Genomic DNA, 18,834 nt, shown 5'->3' on the forward strand with positions numbered 1-18,834 from the left:
AAATTTATCTTGTATTTCTTATTCACTGGCAAACTTCCAAAACCAGCATGTGAAAACCCCAAGGCAAAATTATAGCTACTTACTCATATGGAATCTTCTTAAAGACCAGGTGGTCCAGTAGAGTCAGCTGTTCAGCTATTTCCAAAGCAGAGTGATTTTCAAAAGGTTCTGCTTTCACTCCTTCAATCTAAATGAAAAGGGTCAACAGCCAACTTAATGCAATGACATTAAGGCATTTTGACACATAGGGCATATTGTTTTCAATTTGGATGCTGTTTTTTTCTTTTTCTTTTTTTTTTTTAAACTATTCATTGATAGCTGGAGAGTATCTTGAGGAAGGCAACCCAATGATTAAGAGCCTGAAATTCATACCCTATGAGAATTTGGCTGAAGTAACTGAGAACATTCAGCCTGAAGAAGAGACTTAAAGGAAGAATTATAGCTATCCTTGAGCAGGACTCAAATAGAGAAAGAGGATTTAATTTGTTTTGTCTGCCTTCAGAAGACAAAACTAAGAGGAATGAGTAGAAGTATCAGAAAGAGCAAATTTAAGCTTTACATCAGGAAAAACTTCCTAACAATTAGAGTTGCTCAAAAGTAGAAGAGGCTGCCTTCATATGTGATTATATATATATAAAGAGTTTGGGTGGCTGCTTGAAGAGTATGTTTTAGAAGGGATTCTTATTCTTTTCTGGCTGGACTAGATAGCCTCTGAGGCCCCTTTCAATTACCGAACTCTGAATACTATAGATAAAGCAATGAGGGATATACATTGGACTTGGAGTCAGGCAGACCTTTGTTCAAATCTAGCCTGAGATACTTATTAACTACAAACTTTGAACAAGTACTATTTCTGGGCTGACCACTTGCTATTACCTTCCATTTCCTGCTAGTGGAAAACTACCTCAAATTGTGGGGATAGGAATACTCTCAAATAATCCCACTCAATACTTTGTTCTAGAAAAAAATGTGTAAATCTGAGAAAGGGAGTAATCATTTGAGGAAAGGAGACAAGCTGTGTCTCAGTTTTCTTTTCTATAAAATGGGGATGAAAATAATACCTATCTCACAAAGTTGTTGGAAAGATCAAATGAGATGGCACATGTAATTTGCAAACTTTAAAGTGCACATAAAGTTTGCTATTAGCTATTATTATGATCTTGAGTTTAGCAACAGTCCTTTTTTTCCAACCATAATTTTCTATTTTCTAAGATGTGAGGATATTGTCAGATGGAACCACAGGATTTTAGGCACATTACTTTTCTTTGTTGGGTGAATGGGGAAAGCATTTAGGTGATTAGATTTCCTTAATTTTTCCTGGCTAGAAGTTAAAGGGTTATTCATAAGTCTGATACTACTCTTGGTAGGCATGAGAGCTTTGATCTGGCCTTTCTTCCCTGGCTATATCACCTCTCCTAAGGTGACCTAATGATTTGCCATTCCTGAAAGCTCATTGAATTGGTGCAGGATTTAGTATGGACAGTTGATCAATTTAGCCCATTAAAACTTAGAAATTTTAATCTTGAGGGATTCATTAACCTCATTTCTTAGTAGCTGGGATTATAGGCATTGCCACTATGCCTGACAGAATTCATAATAGGAATTGTATTTTGCATATTTGTGCTTCCTAGAAGTTGAAATTAAAAGATTGATTTGACTATATAGTTTGTATGGGGGAAAATGCATTTTAAAAGAAAAATAGCAATTAGAAGACAATGATAATGTTTCTAACTGTACAATGGATCACTTTGTAAATTAATAAAATGAGATAATGTCTGTAAAATTTTGTTAATTCCTTCAAAATAACCCCATGGAATATATGGCTTTTATAATTTTGATTATATATGTATATATATATGTATAAATCATGTTGTTAATTAGTTCTTTGAAAATAAATTAGGAAAAATGATGTTATGAGGAACAGTTAAAACCACAGAAAACATGTTATAACTATTATGAATGGACTTATGGTCAAATAGTGACATTGATGGAATTTAGCTATAATGTGATCTAATTATGAAATCATATTAGTAAAGCAATATTATTTTAGGTATGTCTGCAATAAAACCTATACTCAAATGGATCTATGATCTTATCTTTTTGGAATTTCCATCCAAGAATGAATATTGCAATCCAACTATGACTGTCCATTTATTCTGTTGGAATCTTATTCATATTTTCCTGAAGGTTTGCTACATAGAGTCCATCCAACATCCTAGAAGCCTTCTTCACTTTCTGCCAACAGGGTGAAGAAATCAGTGGAAGACTCTGGTTATTTACCTGTCATCTCTTGTGACTCTTGCCATGTGACTAATCTGTTTTCTCTTCCTAACATAATTCCCTAATGACATCTTTTCTCTGATTCTTCTTCAATTTCTCATTGATTATACATTGCAATCAGCTTTCTTTCATCATATGCCTCTCTACTGCCCTCAGAGGGCATATTCTTCCATAGAAAAGTGAGCCTTGTTTTAGCAATTCCTTTCAGATGTCTAAACAACACAGAAATAGCTTTAGGAGTGAAAACTAACCTATGATTGCAAATTACGTTGTTATTAAATAAATTATCTAAAATTATTTGCATGATGAAGGGCCCAAGAACTTTATTGTATTCTTCTGCATTCTCTCTCAATTTATACCACTACCTGGATGCATCATCAACAAATTTGAACTGGAAGAGGCCTTAGACATTACCAAGTTCCATCTATTATTTTATAGAGGAGAAAACTGGGAGTCACAATAATGAGATGACTTGATAATGAAATCATGATAGAATCAAGATTAGAACATGTCTTCTGACATCCCAGTCCAGTGCTCCTTACTCTCCTACACAATAATTGTGAAGGAACATATTATTAATTCCATTGCTCTTTACCCGACTTGGGGGAAAAAACTTGTTTGTCCATAAAATGAGTAAGTTTCACAGCTATTGATACTTTCTGTATGGTATTGACTATTTGATTTGCTTTAAGACACAGGCATTATATGGTACTCTTATTATGTATTCATTATTTTAACATCACATTACACCTGTACTTATTAAGAATGAAAAATGTAGTCAAACTGCTTTTTGATCTAGTTGACAGCAACTAGTGTGACTGTGCTTGTTTATGCTAAAAAATTTGTTATCTTTGGGTAGTTAGACAAATTGTTATTTTAAATTTATTATTATTATTATTTACAACCAATATTAAATTAGAATGGAAAATTTTATTTCCTCTTTTTCCTCATTCCGGGGATCAGCCCCTATAGGTCAATCAGCCTCTGAAGAACATACTGCAAAGGAGATTGCCCTAATTTTTGGAGTATATACTCTTGGATCTTGGGCAGAACCCCACTAATTAGGAGAACTTGCTTCTTATTTCGAGTGTAAATAGAATCTAATCTAGATGAATTTACCTTAGAAAATAAGCCCATGCCATTACACCCCTCCATTGGGGTTTAAGGTGACCCAATTCATGAAGGAAAAAATCAACCAGAGTGTTTTGGATGCAGATGGATTTCCTGTCCAGATTGCTAGAGATGGCTGAAGCCCATGATCAAACCACATTACAAGCAAGAGGAGCTGAAGACTTTTAACCCACTATCTCATTTAAATGTCCACCAATCAGGGCTGACTTCTCCTGTCAGGGGCATTGTTTTTCAAAAAAAAAATTAATACATTCATTGTCTTAACTAGATATCTTTTATTATGGAGAGAAACCAGTGATCATTAATTTGATCAATAAATTGATTATTAACTACCCAGAAACTGTCTCTTGGGTTTTTCATTCATCACAGTTGACACAGGTATAGAAAACATTCCATTTTATCAGATCAACAGGAATAAGAGGCTTTTTCAAGCTTAAAGATATTTAGTTTCTGAACATAGTAACAACGTTCCTTGCCTCTTCCCTCCACCCACATCATTTACAGAGGAGGAGATTTGAACTCAAACTAGTTTGACTGTAAATTCAGTTCCCTATCTACCCACTCATTATAGATACTGCCTTTTATATTTATTTATAGACAGATAGTAACAGTCATACAAATAGACAGTGAATGTCCCTTAACATGGGATTACTGGGCTACAAAGAGGTAATGTGTTCAGGATATGTGATGTCATATTTTGAAAAGGCTAGTTAATAATAGCATTAAAGTCAGATTTCTATTTCTTGTACTTAATATTCTTTGAGTGTCCCAAGTACATTGTCATCCATGATTATCATTCAGTTCTGTCCAATTTTTCTAAAAGTTGTGTAAAATTAGTTAGTAATGTAATGATTGATGACTATGTGTATGGAGTAACAACTCAAATGTCAAGTCTGGATTATTGAAACCCTCTTTTGTCATTACTCAAGCTGCATATTTGGCTTAACACCAGAGCTGCCGAAGAAGAAACAGCTCATTGTATTCTTCACATACTACATACTAAAACCCACTTCCTCAGACAGGCGGCCTTGGAAACTACCAAAAGACAAAACTGAAGAGGTAATGACCCCATTCAAAAGAAAAGAATATTTAAGATTGAGGCAAAAGAAGCCATAAAACAGGAGAGAGATATATAGACTGCACAGGTTCCTATGTATCTTTAAGTCATCTAGAACCAGTCACCAGGTAGGGAAGAAGGGAGGAGAAGCAGAAATGCAAAGCAAATGCTCTCTTCAGTTGTAAACATTGTGTGAGAGTTGACTCTGCTCTGCCTTTAGGGCACGGAGATATGAACAAGAGTATAAGCAGGGGTCTCACAACTCATAAATAAAGGAAATCTTATTTGTAAGTGTACTGATGGAAGGAGATGATCTTTGAAAAGAGGCAAGAACCTTCTCTTCCTAAATTAGAAAGAATTTGTGCTCTCTTTAAGTAATTCTATTGCATTAAAATGAAAATTTCTAATGTATTTATGATAGTTATAAAGAGAGATGATTTTAAGCCTCATTAAGAGTTAATTTCTGCAAACCAGTGAGGAAAAAATAGAATTTAAAAGGTCATCTCAAAATTAGATTCTATCCAAACAAATTGTTTATGGACTGAAATTATGGAACATTTTTATGTTACTTTCTTGAATGAAACCTGCTTTAGTGACTATTGAAGCATCAAGGAGGAGGAAGCATGACCCATGGCAAACATTCCATTCTATCAGATCAACAGGAATAAGAGGCTTTTTAAAACTCAAGGGGTAATGCATTCAGGGTGAGTCTTTTGTTATAAGTATAAGGATACTTGGCTGCAAAATCAATGAATATTTCATCTCAGAGTTGAAAGCAGAGTCTCAGATCAAATTCTCATGTGGTAATGTCCTAAAAATTGGCCTTTTGGCTACAAGATGAGGAGCTAACTTTGCAGCTCTTCCTAAGCTCAGAGAGAACAGAATATTTTGATTTTCTCAACCTTGACCCTCGATATATCAAAGTTTTCTTGCTACAATAAGAATTATTGGGCATTGCAAGTCCTGGGGAATAGGAAGGAGACTAGGTTGTCTAAGGAACAGTATAGTAGATAGGATGCTGGACCTAGAGTCAGGACCATTTCTCTTTCTGAGTTCAAAACTGAACTCAGACACTGGGAATGTCACTTAATCTTGTTTGCTTCAGTTTCCTCATCTGTAAAATGAGCTGGAAAAGTGGCAAATGACTCCAGTATTTTTGCCAAGAAAATCCCAAATAGGGACATGAAGAACTGGACATGACTGAATTAGGTTAGGCATATGATAATTAGGTTTAGGCATATAATCTGGGGAAGAAGTAGATCATAGAGGAGGCAGAAAACAAAATTTTCTCAGAATAATCTCTCCTACTGAAATGTAAAATCCTTTCTTTAGTAATACATTCCTCTTGATTAAGTATTATCCTTTCCCTAGTCCATTTCCTTTCTTCTTGATAGATCAGACTTGAAACAACATTGAAAGCATTACTCTTCCCAGTAGGAAAGGGTTGCTGAAAGGGGAGGTGGTGAGGGTAAGTTTATGGAGGACAAATTTTTTTATTTTGTAATCCTGCATATGCTTGGGTTTGTCTAACGTCCAACTCCAAAATTATTTTAGGGAACGTGGGGTGAGCAAATGAAGCAATAGAGTAAGTGAAGAGACATTTCTGAGCAGTATTAATTAATAATTTATTATGAAAACAGGATTTACCATCTGTACAATCTCTTCCAGTGTGATCTGGTTGTCTCCTGGGTCTTCCTGTGTCAAAGTCCTATGGTATGAAAAGGTAAAAATTAAACCAGATGATTATGAGGTACTGTTAAAAAAGATATCTGCTTCTAATCAATCAATCAATCAAACAAATATTTATTAAGTACTTAAGAATGAGGTTAGTGTTGTACCAGGTACAAAATAAGTCTAAAATATAACTTCTGTCTACAGAGTTTATAATCTACATAAACAGAATAAACAAATATATTTAAAAGAATTAATGAAGTAATATAGTTTACATTAAAGCAAGAAATTGTGCTATAAAGATGGAACAAGTGAATTAGAAAAAGGGAATGTCTATGATTGCTGGAATTTTTTATGGAAGAGGTGAATTTTAAGGAATGGTTAAGATTAGGATAGGCTGAGAAGACTTAGGAGAATATTTCAGACAGAGGAAAAAAAATCAGCATTAAAGACAAATTGGGGGCTGGATTATGTGTGTGTGAAAAGTGTGTGAAAAGTGAAAAATTATAAGATAATGATGACATCAAATTAGAGAGAGACTTGAAAATTTAGGCAGAAGACTTGAAACTTCATATAGCTGGCCAAAAGGAATCAATATATATGCTTTGGAGTAGGATAGTGACTTGATTAAAATGGTGTTTTAGAAAGTTTAGACAGGTAGAAATGTGCAATATATACGTGTTGGAGGAGGAAGGAAGGGAGACTGGAGGTAAGGAAAATGGCTAGGAGATGGGCATAATAATTTAGGTATAAGGTGATGAAAATTTGGACTAGGATATTTACAGTGGAAATGAGGCAGAGAAACATTCAAAAGACAATGAGAGAATTAAGAGAAAAGGGGAGAAGAAAATAAACTTGTAAGTGCCTATCTTATGTCAGGTATAGTGCTAAACACTTTATAAATATTGTTTTATTTGATCCTTGAAACAACCCTGCGAAGAAGGTGATATTGATCATTTCTGTTTTACAAATGAGGAAACTGAAGAACAGAAAAGTTAAATGGCTCACCCAGGGCCACACAGCTAGTATCTAAAATGGTTTTTTCCTCAGGGTTTCTTGTCTACACTTAGTACAGAGTTAAATGATTGGCTGGGGTTATGAAGGTTCCTGGTTTTGAAGAATTATGTGACTATTGATAGAACTGGAGAACTTGAGAATGAATTTACAGGGTGAGGGATAATGATGAATTAGATTTCAAACACATTAAGTTTAAGATGATTGAAAAAGTGTAACTATAGGTTTAGGAATTATCAACATAGAGGAGGTAAGCAAGTATGTTAATTATAGTAGCTCATATTTATATAGTGACTTAGTTGTTGAAGTACTTACCTCACAATGATACTGTGAAGTAGGTAGATAAGAATAGAGAGCTAAAGATTAAACATATAGTTAAACTCACAGTTAGGGATAAAGAGGAAAAAGTGGAATAACAAGAGAGAGGAGATGGGTCAGAGAGGTAGGAGAAGAACCAGAATTATTTCGTGTAATGGAAACTAAGAGAGTTTAAAGGTTTAGGAAGAAGGAGGCAATTAATACTGTAAAAATGTGGAGCAGTCACAGAGAATGGGTACTGAAAAGTGACTTTTGGATCAGGAGGTTAGAAGACTCCTTTGGAGTCTTAGTGACTGTGGAAAGAGTAGTTTCAATACAATCTTGTAGACAAATGCCATAGAGAATGAGTGGTGAGGAAATGGTCTCTGTTGACAAAGACCAGTGGTTTAAGAAAAGTAGCCATGAAAAAAAGTAATAGTAGTTAAGGAGCCCTTGTATCCTCTTTTCTTCCTTTGTTTTCCCTTTTTTCCTCTTCTTTCCCTCCCTTCCTCTTCACCTGCTTTCTTTTCTTTCTTCTCTTTCTCTCTCTCTCCCTCTTTCCCTCCATCTGTTTCTCAACATTTATACCTTTTAATCCAATACTGAGGAAATGCAGCTATGTCTTTAGCTTCAGTTGGCAATTTGAGCCACAATAGTTTCTTTGGTAGGCTAAAAATTATTTATTGGAAAGATATGGATGAGGTTTGTACCTAGGGGAAGAGCCTCATGAGCTACTACTACATGAAGCTGATTCAAGGTTGAATATAGGAGAAAGGAAAGGAAGGGAAAATGAACACTCCACTGACATGGTTAATTATGACTTTACTTTTGTCTCTTAAAGGTCTGCTCTGACCAAAGTATCAGAAAGATCTTTCTTTAAGTGATTTTCTTTCATTGTAATTTTGAAACTTGCACTTGTGACAGTTTAAGTAATCCTTAGTATTTCTTCTAATTATAAGTATAGAGACACATAGATAATGATGAAATTAGACTGATATCTCCAGTAAGTCACCCAGATATTGGCTTAAAAGACTCTATTTAAACAAACATTTCTTTCCATAGAAAATCTCACTCCATTTTAAGGAATAATTGGAGTTGTCCAATTAGGAGATTCATTAGAAGTCTGAAGGCAAAAAGAATTGATGATGGCTTGTTGGGGATTTTAAAGAAGGATTCTTGTCCAGGTGTGGGTTGGACTAGATAGCCTTAGAAGTGCATTCCAACCTCGAGATTCTGTGATTATGGGTGAGAATTGATAAATGTAAAGGAATAAAGAAAAGGTACAGTAACCTTCTTAGGGCAGAAACGCAGTGTCTTCTCTCATAAAGATATGAAGATGCTAATTGATGGCTACTCACCCAAATATCATTCACATCCCCCTCCCACCAACTTCAATGCAATATAGATCCATTTCCAGGCTAGCCACAGCATGTATAACAACCACAGAAACATGCTTAGTTCCATAAAAAGAGCCTTTCACCTATTTTACTCAAAACGGGAATTCAGAATCTTGAACACAAAAGTGTTCTGGGACCTCTTAAAGTGGGTTCATAAAATGTTACCTTATAATATTGGCAGCTGCTTTTCTTTCTTGGGTCAAAAGTTCAGGATCATGAATGACTTCTTCCAGAAAACTAATAACTTTAAATTTTAGTTCATCGTTGGTTTCAAAATCCTGCCAAGAATATTTATAGTGAAAATTTTAAAACTGTTTTTTTAAATGGCCTTAATTGACATTAAAAAATTATAGCATGAAGGAAAAATAGGAATGTCATCTAGTGACTCTGGCACAGGACAGGAACGGAAGACTCCTGACTTCTCTTTGTAGAACCATCACTGATGCCACTGGATTAATGGTGAATAACACATAGATATTATTTTCCAATGTCACATAAGAGGTGCACAGGATAAATGAATTATTAATTACTTAGAGATATCTGGGTGAAAGATGTTCCATAAACACCAAATAATTCCTGCTTTATATATCACTTGCCTTTTAGCTCCACTCTCTGGGAGAAAACCCTCTCTTTACCACTGCTGCTGGTGTGGGTAGTAGAAACAAGACATGGCCTTGTTATTTTCTGTAATTGCAATTGCTTATTTTTCTTAGTTATACACTATTTTAACAAACAAAAATAAAAACATAAATTCTCATTTTCCTTTTTTTCATACTGATAGTAGTATATTGTTTGATGTAGATCTGTTGACAAATATTTCAAATAATGTCTGATTGCTTGAGGATGATTCCCAATTCTTCCCAGCTGCAACCTGGCCTTAACACATCATCAAACATTTGGGCTTTATGGAAGAAAAAAGCTTACCTGAGAATGCTTTGAGACCCAATGTCGAAGGACATTCAATACTCGGTTGGTTGCTGCTCTCCTTATCACAAATTCTTTATCTCCATTCCTTTGGTCAGGGGGAAGCCTAAAATGTTGGTGATCAATAGAGCAGAGAAAGGTTGGGGGATGGAGGCACCAAAAATGTAGTCTAGAAAAACAACTTAGCCCACAAGTTGAATCTACCATCATATCCTGGTGCTTAGATTTAGATGATACTTTAAGTCTGTTCCTATCACTTCTGCCGGCTTTCTAAGTATATCCTATTTTTTTTTTTTAATATTAAATTGGTGTTTTGAGAGCTCTGAACAATTAGAGTGGTCAAAGGCTACTTAAACTTTTTCACTTGTGACCCCTTTTTGCCTGAGAAAATTTTACATGACCCTGGATATATAATTATATAAATTATATATATATATTTGATTGATATATTTGATTTAGGTAATCAAATCAAATATTTACTGATGATAAATCATAATTTTGGAATCCACATTTAGTTATGAGACCCCATATAGTGTTATAACCCACAGTTTAAGAAGCTGAGGAGTAGTCAACATGCTCTACTGGACTCAGGTTTTTGTGTTAAGGTAAAAAAATTTTCCTCCTCAACAAGATACTTTCTTGGGTCAAAAGTTCAGAGTCATGAATGACTTCTTCCAGAAAACTAATAACTTTAAATTATGATATCGAGATAAACCTCTTCTCTTAAAATACATGTCAATGGAACATAAACTTTGACAGGTCCTGTCAAACTAGAAAAGCCTTGAGCATAATGACAAAAGACTGCACCTGTTATTATAGGATTGCCTGTAGCTAAGTATCAGATTCATTACCCACAGGTTAGCAAAGAGGAATGAATTATCTGGCCACAATAACATAAAACATAAAAAAAAAATTCTTAATGTTTTGTAGAATCCCTTAACTTATGAAGAAAACCAGGCAAAGAGTTCTAAGAATCATATTTTTTAGGTTACTTACAAATATTTATTTGATTGATATTCTCACAAAAAAGTATTAGAACTTTGAAAGAACCTTATCTAATGACCATTGAGATGGTGTATTCCTAAATATGCTAAACTACCCTTTTCTTATAAATGCAATTAAAACACATAAAAAATTGCTTTTAAATGGAAGGATAGCTCCAAGTTTCTTCTTGGAGACAGGAACAAAGAAATTTATAGAATTGGTTTCTTTTTGTGCATAGAAGGGTAAAGAAGCAACATTATTTCATGGAACATCTGTTCTCATCTTGCACTCATGAAGTGCAAGGGGACCCATGATGACAATTGCAATTTATGTGCCAGTAGCTGTCACAGAGAATGAAGAATAGAGAAAATTTATAAAGAACTTAATAAAATTCTCCAAATAAGGTCAACACATATCTAGACACTTGATGACTTCAGTGAGAAGGCAGACACAGGGAAAGATGGAAAAATATGAAGGAGGCCAAAAGATGACACATTATTCAGATTTTGCATGACTATATGTCATGAATACTCTTTGTATTAGATACAGTTTTAGATACAGTCTAAAAGATAGCTAGAAGGTAGTGGGCATAGTGATCACTGAACAAAATCATAGAAAAAAATTAAAATTAATTATATCTTAATAGTCAGCAATGATAGATGACTGACTTGAGAGCACTTCAGAATCAGCTGACTGTAATCAAATCATCAGCTGTCAAAGTAAAGGCAAAATTAATACAAAATTAGTGAAAAGGCTAAGGATGAGACAATATTGCCTTCAAATATGACAATTTCAACTTGACCTATTTAAAATTAGGGGCTAACTATGAAAAGTAGGAAATGAATGAAAGTAAAGAATTTACTCTGATTATCACCATTTCTTAGAGGTTAGCTAATCGAAAACCAAATTAGCTCATTCCCTCAGCATTTCTAGGTAAAGTTGGAAATACAATAAATGAAGATAAAATGAAGAAAATATGCTGGCACTGTTATGGTGATCTAGTCTTATTAATGAGAATGGAATGTCCTGATTTGTACTCTTACCACCATTGTACCTGTATATTATACTGTAAAGCAGAAGTTAAATTCAAGAAAATGAAGTGGGGAAAAGTGGATTATCCCACTAAATATATAAAAATGAGGCACAATTTGAAAGTGTTAGATCAATTTTCAAAATAACTAAAAAAACTTATTTCAAATCACAACTCAACAAATAGTGATTAGGTACATGGCATATAGAAGGGATGGAAGAATGGAAAACAATGGAAAAACCTTAGACCCTATGAGTACTAAAAAGTGTGACAAAGTAGACATCAGTAATATCTCCTCATTTCTATAACACACATATCAAAGTTTTCCTTGATGAAAATATGAGAAAAGAATGAAAGACTTTCCTAGATGATTTCTTAGATAACAGCATAGTTTCTCTTCACAGTGACACAATTTACTGAGAGGTGTGGAAAATACAAAATGCTGCTGTGTTTCTTGTTTTTTGATGACTAAAACAAAATAGAAACAAGACACCATTTGTAAAACAAAATGCAAACAGTGACTTTTCTTCCACAAGATGCCTTCCATTAAGTCTATTAAGACCTCTAGAGGTCAATGGAATAGAGTTATCTCTGTGGTTGTATCTATCAAAGAATCTGATTTAAATATAAAAGCTAGAGGAAAAAATTCTCTTCAAAGATTATTCACTGCTATAATGTAGTTATAAAATATGGATATTTATAGACAAAGATGTCTACCTCTGCTGTTGGGAATGCCTGATGCATTATCCAAATGAACACATATTCCCTACATGATGAATTTTTCCATATGTTTTTGTTTGTGGATAACATTGTTCTGACTGGTTCAGGGGCTGAAATATAAGTATCTTTCAATGAGATCAATGACAACTCAAAAGAAATGGACTTAATAATTCTAATAGGAAAAGTAAAGGAGATGAAGGCTCAGCATGGTATTTTGAGAAAAACACTGGATTTGGAGGTAAAAGACTTGGCTGCAAATTCAATTGTATTTATTACCTGTACTTTTACAAATGAAATCAAAGTTTTAACTGTAACAGAGGGTAAAGGTACTGGGAAAATCAAAAGCATCTTCAGAAAAATCCATAAATAGCATCTTCCTATATATAGACATCCTCTCAGGATGGATAGCTTTTCTCTGCTACAGCTATAGTTGGAATGTTTTCTAAAATGATTAAATTTCCAACAGATATACAGTGTTGTATGCATACATTTTAGTATGTTAATGCAGACAGGAATGGCTTGAGGCATACCTTCTCAGTTCTGTATGATTCTTATCCAAATCTTCTATATTCTGTCCAATGCATTTCTAATGTATTAGGGAGAATATACTTTGGATCTTTTAATAATTTGTAGATATTAGTGTAAAACTTGCCTGGATTTTAATCTTTTATTTCATCTTCTTCTTACTACATGAGCAACCATCTCCTAGACCATAAACTACATATTCTTATCCTTTTTCCCTTTGGTTCTATTCATATTGACCTCCACCTGCACTTTACGATTTCACTTCTTATTATGCAACTGAGGCAGAAGGAAGAAATGAAATGGTCTGGAGAGAGAAACAGTTGAGGCATGGAAACAGTAAAAAAAAAAAAAGTTTATTTTGTGAAACCTAACACAGAGATAGAGCTTTCACTTTTTTCTCTCTGAACTCTTGAGTTTCTTCCATCTTCTCTACGCATAAATGTATTGTGAAGATTTTCTCCATGGAAACTACCTGGGCTTTCTACCCAGCTTCACTCCTCCTCTTGCTACTTCTCTCCCACCCGTACTCCAAAGAAAACCCTAGCACTTATCAGTTACTTCAAACAAACACTTGGTTATTCAGATAGTTTATCTGACATGGTGGCAGCTAGGTGGCACAGTGAATAGAGTGCCAGGCCTGAAGGCAGGAAAACCTGAGTTCAAATCCAATCTCAGACACTCACTAGCTGTGTGACCTGGGAAAATCACTTAACCCTGTTTGCCTCTGTTTCCTAACTTTAAAACGAGTTGGAGAAGGAAATGATAAACCATTCCAGTATCTTTTCCAAAACCCCCCAAAAAAGGTCACTGAGAGTCAGACATGACTGAAAACAACGAATCAATAAAATAAAGAAAACTGATTAATATTATTTTACAAATTTTAAATTAGTTATTTCTGTGCCTTTTCCCACTGAATTACTAATCTGATACCTCACTGTGCTATGGAGATTCATCTCCATTTAGGTCAAAAGGTGATTTCAGGTTTCCAAGACAATGCCAGAAAGAAGGCAAACTCTGACAGATCCTTGCTAGGAATCAAAGCTTTGAGTTTAAGACAGTGTGACATCTATCATCAGAATTACCAAGAACCTAAGTTTGGAGAAAATCATTACAAGAAAGTTGGCCACTATAGGATGCTTTTTTCCCCCCAGACAGAGCAATCACAAAGACTATTTGTCACTTAATTTTTCATCTTTGAGAAAACTATGTAAGACCTGGGATCAGCTTCAAAAACCAATCCAGCATGATACATTAGTGTAGATGGTAACTATTCTGATGAAATCAGTGCTCCCTATAATGCTGAGATAAGAGCTGGTGTAATAGAATATGGTCTCCAAATCCAACCCAGCTATGCCATGATTGCCACATTGTGGTTTGAACTTGGAAGTGCAAACAGTTTCTGTTAGAGAAGTCTGTCACCCACACAATGGCTTGAGTTGTGGGTAAAGTTGCTTTAGGTTTATGCTGGGTCTTTTGCTGAAAGACTTCCTATAATGCCGGCCTTTTTAGAAAATTAGTTTTGAGTCAACTCAGCAGGCAATTTTAAGTACCTATTATACATGAGCTTCTGATACATGCTGAGACCCTTACTCCATCTTTTTAAAGGAAACTCCCAGTTGACAGAAAAAAGACAATGGGTTTCCAGATTTAAGGATCATACTCTGGGTAAACTGTTCTGAGATCTGAATATTGTTTCTTCCTATGAAAGGAAGGCAACTTACCTTTTCTTGGTGAGCTAACTTTTGTTGAAGATGATGGCCTGATAGGGCTGCTCTCTAAGTATCTTTAAAGTAATGCTTCCAAATGGACTCTTTCCCATTGGCCACCCTTTGACCCTATCTTCTTAGAGACTTTCTTGCCTTTGAGACTCAATCTTTGGTAGGACTTGAAGATGATGCTAAAAAAGGGACCAAACCTCTATCACAGGATCATCACATGGTTTGGGGATCGTTGGGCAGTTGATCCTGGAGAGACTGATATACCAGAGAATTCTAAAAATTATCTTACATACCTGCACTTGCTAATGACATTCTTCTGTACTTCTCTTTGTTAGGTGTGCCCTCATTGGCTCCAGCAGTTGCTATGGCAAAAGCTGAGGCGGCTGAAAGGGCACTCCGGTTATTGTCCAGTTCTCGACAAGAAGTCATCACAACTCCATTATTATAAGAAAATAGTGAAAATTCTGGTGGTGAGAAAGAGTAATGTAAACCATTAATTCACTTCACCCTTCAACTCTTTGGTTTAGTTTCCACATCTGTAAAATGAATGGATTGGATTATATCATCTTTAAGATCCCTGCCAGCTTTAACATTCTATGATCTGGCCATTCCATTGAAAAGAACCAAAAGTAGGCCCCCTTCCTCTTCAGCCTTGAGAAAACTATGTAAGCCTGGGAACAGCTTCAAAAGTCAATCCAGTATGATATGTGTTCCAAGTCATTATGGTTATCTGGGTGCTTCTCTTAAGCTTAAAGACTTACAATTGGGAAAGGCATTTTAAATTTCCCTAATACAGTCTTTATAGGGAATAATAGTCTTTAATTGGGAATTTTAAAGGTATAGATTCAGTTGCTATCATAGCAAAATAAATTCATCCACTTTTGTTCTTATACTAGAAGAGATATAAAATGACTGGGTTGTCATTCTCATGCAACCGAAAGACATTGTTATGAAGTTATCTTTTAAATCATTTATCTGCCTTTCCTTTGTTTTAGCCTTAATATGTCTCAGGTGTGGTTCTGATAGAGCCTTATTTGAAGACAGGAGAAGATATAATATTGTTTCTCAAAATTTTCTGTTGAATGCTACATCTTTAAATACATGGCAATATTTTGGGGATGTAGAAGGGGTAGAGGCAGGGTGTGGAAAGACCTCAGATAGTTAGAATTATTGCAGAATCAGTTCTTCAGAAACATTTTGTGGTGATTTGATTGTTCAAAGTGGTTTAGTGGAAAGAAGGAAGGTTTTGAAGTCCATCACAGGGCTTTGAATCCTATTTCTGTTACTGATTATATGAACTTATTCAAGTGATAGCCTCTCTTGGCCTAGAAAGGAAACTTGACTTCGTTTTCTTCATATATAAAGTGAAGGAGTTAAACCAGATAAGGTCTGTAAAACAGTCTCTTTTAGTTCTAAATCTGGAATCTAGTTCTAAATCTTACTTTGGGAAGCTGTAGGCTAACCCGAGCACATTTTAAAATGTAACCCCTTCACTGTTACACTTGGAAAATAAACAGTCCTAGACTCTGTAAATCAACTCATTTTGTCCAAAATACCAGCAACTTTAACATGAATTTTATATGGTTTATTTATGAATTTCCATTTTATACTATCTTTTTTCTCTTGAGAATGATTTTGTATTTTGGAAATTCATACTACAACTTGCAACTGTTTTTTTTTTTTAAATCTTCTACCCTGCCCCTTCTAATCTTAATGCTTCTGTTTATTTTTACTTTTTTCAAAAGTACATATGGTATGATGACTTTGACCTTCAGGGTACAGACTAGAAACTGGATACCCAGATTGTGAGAGCCTAGGAATGTGACAGGTACATAGCTTGCGGGATCAAAAAATCCAGTCTTTTGCAATGTACTCAGGTCATCTGCATGGCTCACAAAATATTATGATTTTTTAAAATGGACTTAAGGACTTCTCAAAATTCTTTTCAGCCTATAACATTGACTAATATCATTGGTGATCTCTAACATTGGACAAACTTGTTCATTTGCTTGGGATAAATTAGATTTATCATTTCATACTTATGATATAAAAATCCAAGAAATATTATGGTAGGCTGACCAAAGATTGTCATTCAAAGTGGCACAATAGGATGGTAATTGCCTTTGTGAATTCAGTCTTTTTATTTTTTTGAGGCAATCAGGGTTAAATGACTTGCCCAGGGTCACACAGCCAGTAAGTTGTCTGAGGCCACATTTGAACTCAGGTCCTTCTGACTTCCGGGTCAGTGTTATATTCACTGTGCCATCTAGCTGGCCTGATATAAATACAGTCTTAAAACATCAATGAACATAGGATTATATATTTGGAGTGAAAGGTGAGAAAGAGACAAACTAATTTAACTCCATTTTCAGATAAACAGTGAATAAAATAGTCCTAACTTTATTGCTAATAAAATTTCATCATTTATTAATTTAATTGAACCATTTTGAATGTATTTGCATTTTTGACTTGTAATAAATAATAATACCTGAAGCATTTTTGCTTTTGATTGATTTTGGAGTAGTTGGAGACTTAGTTGGTGAAGTTTCTGTGTCTGCATCATCACTTTGATTTTGATCATTATCTGACTCTTCTCTTACAGAGACTTCTGTGCCTAGGAGAAAACAAGAAATGGTTTAATTTTCCTGTTCCATTTAGAAATGCAAATTCATTTTTCTAGCTTGAAAAGTTGAACAATTTAAATTTTCTATAATCGATAATCATTAAAAGAGAATATTATCAAATGAAATTCTGGGCTCCCCTTTAGTGAGTCTGTATATTGTATCTGGAAATCAGTAGGCATAATTTTGTGGATAATTACTGTGGTTACTGACTTTTAAGAAAAATCCACCACAAATCATCTAATAAATTTGTGGTTCATTCACTATAGTAGGTGTAAGAACCAAAATTAGGATGAGGTGACTGATGAGGGTTTTGAACCAGGATGTGGAATTCAGAATAAGATAGTATGATCCAAGAAAAAAGGGGCATTTTTGATCGGGTGAACTAAGATGTATTAGAAAAAGCCTAGAATCATATGGTATTATTATAAGAGGATATCAGGTTCCTGAAGATATGTAGCTGAAAATATACCAAGAATTAAAACAATATTCTTGCCACATTGATTTTTAAAAAATACCTGGTCTAATTTATGGGCTATTTTAATAGCTATTATAAAATTATAATTATTTATACTATTTGTCCAAAAGTCTTTACAGGAACTACTTACTCTAGGTACTCTGATTTAATGTCACTGATTGTGGAATTGATTCCTTTAGTTAGCATTATCAGGGTATGGTTGTTTTGGTTGTTAAGATGACTAAATTGTGTTAAACAATGATAAATTTAAATCCCTTGTTCTCCTGAGCAAAATATCCTGAGAACCTCTTTTCCTTTTTTAAAATATAATTTCAATAGCTATTTATAAGAAATGATCTCCTATATACAATGACTAGGCAAAACTTAGACAATCTAGATCAAATGGCCCATTAATTGGTTATTGGTCTAAAAATGTTTGAAATGGTTAACTCATAATTCATCTGACTTTAGTCTCTCATTTTTAACTCCACTCTCTGGATTGCTTTTTCTCCTCTTTACTAGCTGCCTCACCTCCCTTCTATACTCTAGCTCTTTTACTTGTTTCCTTCCCTTATTAGAGTGTATCTTAAGGGCAGGGACTGACTTGCTTCTTTTCTTATATTTATATCCTCAGAATTTAACATAGTGCTTTGCATATAGTAAATACTTAATAACTGAACTATCATCTATCTATCTATCCTATGGGACAGGGATACTCTTTCTTGAGAAACATGAAGCAGATCAGTTATGGTGCTAGAAAAAATCTAGGCAGATCCAGATAAGAACTCTGCAAAAAAGTGCAAACAATATGCTGCTTTTAGAATTTACATTATTATTAAACTTCTGTTATGACTTGTTATTAAAACAAATGGTTTTCTTGGAACCCATATTCAAATTTTCCATTGCTATCAAAATTTTTCCTGTCTTCTCAGAACTAGATCACCAGATGTTTCCTAAGTTCAATAGACCATCACTTTCTTTGTGAATTTGCATAGTATGGTCTTTTTT

General features: G+C 34.4%; 1 protein-coding gene and 1 long non-coding RNA gene across 2 annotated transcripts in view; one reads left to right on the top strand and one right to left on the bottom strand.

The window, feature by feature from the left end:
- The window catches only part of RASGRF1 (Ras protein specific guanine nucleotide releasing factor 1), a 206,799-nt gene that overhangs the window by 23,814 nt on the left and 164,151 nt on the right, over window positions 1-18,834 (bottom strand). The window contains exons 16-21 of the mRNA XM_051981142.1: window positions 17,237-17,362; window positions 15,038-15,212; window positions 9,772-9,877; window positions 9,013-9,125; window positions 6,116-6,176; window positions 84-187 (exon numbers count right to left, since the gene is read on the bottom strand). Coding sequence (XP_051837102.1) covers window positions 84-187; window positions 6,116-6,176; window positions 9,013-9,125; window positions 9,772-9,877; window positions 15,038-15,212; window positions 17,237-17,362 — 685 coding nt within the window. The remainder of the gene's footprint in view (window positions 1-83; window positions 188-6,115; window positions 6,177-9,012; window positions 9,126-9,771; window positions 9,878-15,037; window positions 15,213-17,236; window positions 17,363-18,834) is intronic.
- LOC127551421 (uncharacterized) overlaps window positions 1-18,834 on the top strand; it is a 309,154-nt gene that overhangs the window by 11,115 nt on the left and 279,205 nt on the right. The window lies entirely within an intron of this gene.

Source organism: Antechinus flavipes, chromosome 2 (genome assembly GCF_016432865.1).
Source record: "Antechinus flavipes isolate AdamAnt ecotype Samford, QLD, Australia chromosome 2, AdamAnt_v2, whole genome shotgun sequence".
NCBI classification, from domain to species: Eukaryota; Metazoa; Chordata; class Mammalia; order Dasyuromorphia; family Dasyuridae; genus Antechinus; species Antechinus flavipes.